The sequence below is a fragment of the Trichechus manatus genome, unplaced genomic scaffold (assembly GCF_000243295.1).
Source record: "Trichechus manatus latirostris isolate Lorelei unplaced genomic scaffold, TriManLat1.0 scaffold00181, whole genome shotgun sequence".
NCBI classification, from domain to species: Eukaryota; Metazoa; Chordata; class Mammalia; order Sirenia; family Trichechidae; genus Trichechus; species Trichechus manatus.
The window spans coordinates 818696-820065 of NW_004444117.1; the positions used below are offsets into that span (position 1 = coordinate 818696).

General features: G+C 43.2%; 1 protein-coding gene across 1 annotated transcript in view; it reads right to left on the bottom strand.

The window, feature by feature from the left end:
- Positions 1–649: 649 nt before the first annotated feature.
- Positions 650–1370, bottom strand: part of LOC101358351 (olfactory receptor 2M5-like) — a 3393-nt gene continuing 2672 nt past the window's right edge. Inside the window, exon 3 of the mRNA XM_004387177.2 lies at positions 650–1343. Coding sequence (XP_004387234.2) covers positions 650–1343 — 694 coding nt within the window. The remainder of the gene's footprint in view (positions 1344–1370) is intronic.

Here is a 1370-nt window from a genome sequence, read left to right on the forward strand (position 1 = left end):
GAACTCTGTTGCTCACAGGTATAATATGATATCTTTGTTCCAACTTTCCTAGATTTTATTGTAGAGTTTCAAAATCACTTCTTGTCACCACTACATTTGTGGAATAACTAACTCCTGGAAGTCCTGGTAGCCCAGTGGTTAAGAACTAGGCTGCTAATCAAAAGGTCAGAGTTTGAATTCACCAGCCATTCCTTGGAAACCCTATGGGGCAGTTCTACTCTGGCATATAGGGTCACTATGAGTTGGAAACGATTAGACTGCAACAGGTTTGTTTGTTGGTTGGTTGGTTCTACTGATAGATCTTTACATGTTTTTTTTTTGGTTTAAAAGTGCACAGTCTTAGAGAGGGACTTAATATTGCAAGGAGTCTTCAAAGGAGTGAAGCACTAGTGATGCCAATTCCATATACAGAAACTTAGGTTTATGAAGCCTGAGAAACCACACCACAGTTCTAAAGCAATTATAAAGCCAGCACTGGAAGTACCCAGAACAGTTCATTACACATAGGAAGCCATAGTCAAATATTTGTTAAGTGAATGAATTATTCCAAAACTAAGACCTCTTGATACACAAGCATAAGTTACTTAGGTTGAATTAAAGTTAATTATTACAAATGGACATATCTTCTTATGTTAATTTGACATCAGTATTAGCCCAGCACCTTCCTTAGGGCCCACACCACTTCTTTGTTCCTAAGACTATAAATCAGGGAGTTCAGCATAGGTGTGAGAATAGGGCCGAGTATAAAGAGAACCTGATCCAGCTTGGCATTATGATAGGAACTAAGCCTCATGTAGATCACTATGGCAGGGCCATAGTAGAGGCATACCACAGACAGATGGGAGGAGCAAGTGGTGAGGGCTTTGTTTCTGCCCTCAGGGGAGTTCATGTGGAGGATGGCAAGGAAGATGAGAGCAAAAGAAGAAAAGATGAGGGACAAGGAAATAAGAAGCACCATGATGCTTGTCACCACCACAGCCCTCTCATAGGCAGAGATGTCCTCACAGGCCAACTTTAGGACAGCTGTGAGCTCACAGAGGAAAGGGGAAATCTCTCTGGAACCACAGGTGGGGAAATGCATGGCATAGGTTGAGTGTACCAGTGATGTAATGACACCCCCAGCCCAGGAGAAAGCAGCCATCTGTACACAGACCCTATGACTCATGATGATGACATATCTCAGAGGGTTGCAGATGGCCACATACCGGTCATAGGACATGAGGGTGATGAGGATGCACTCGGCGATTCCTAGAGTCAGAAAGAAAAAGATCTGAGTTCCACAGTCCGACCGTGAGATGTTTCTCCTCCCTGAGAAGAAGTTAATGGGCATTTTGGAGACAAAGCTTGTCATGGTTTGCATTATGTCCCCC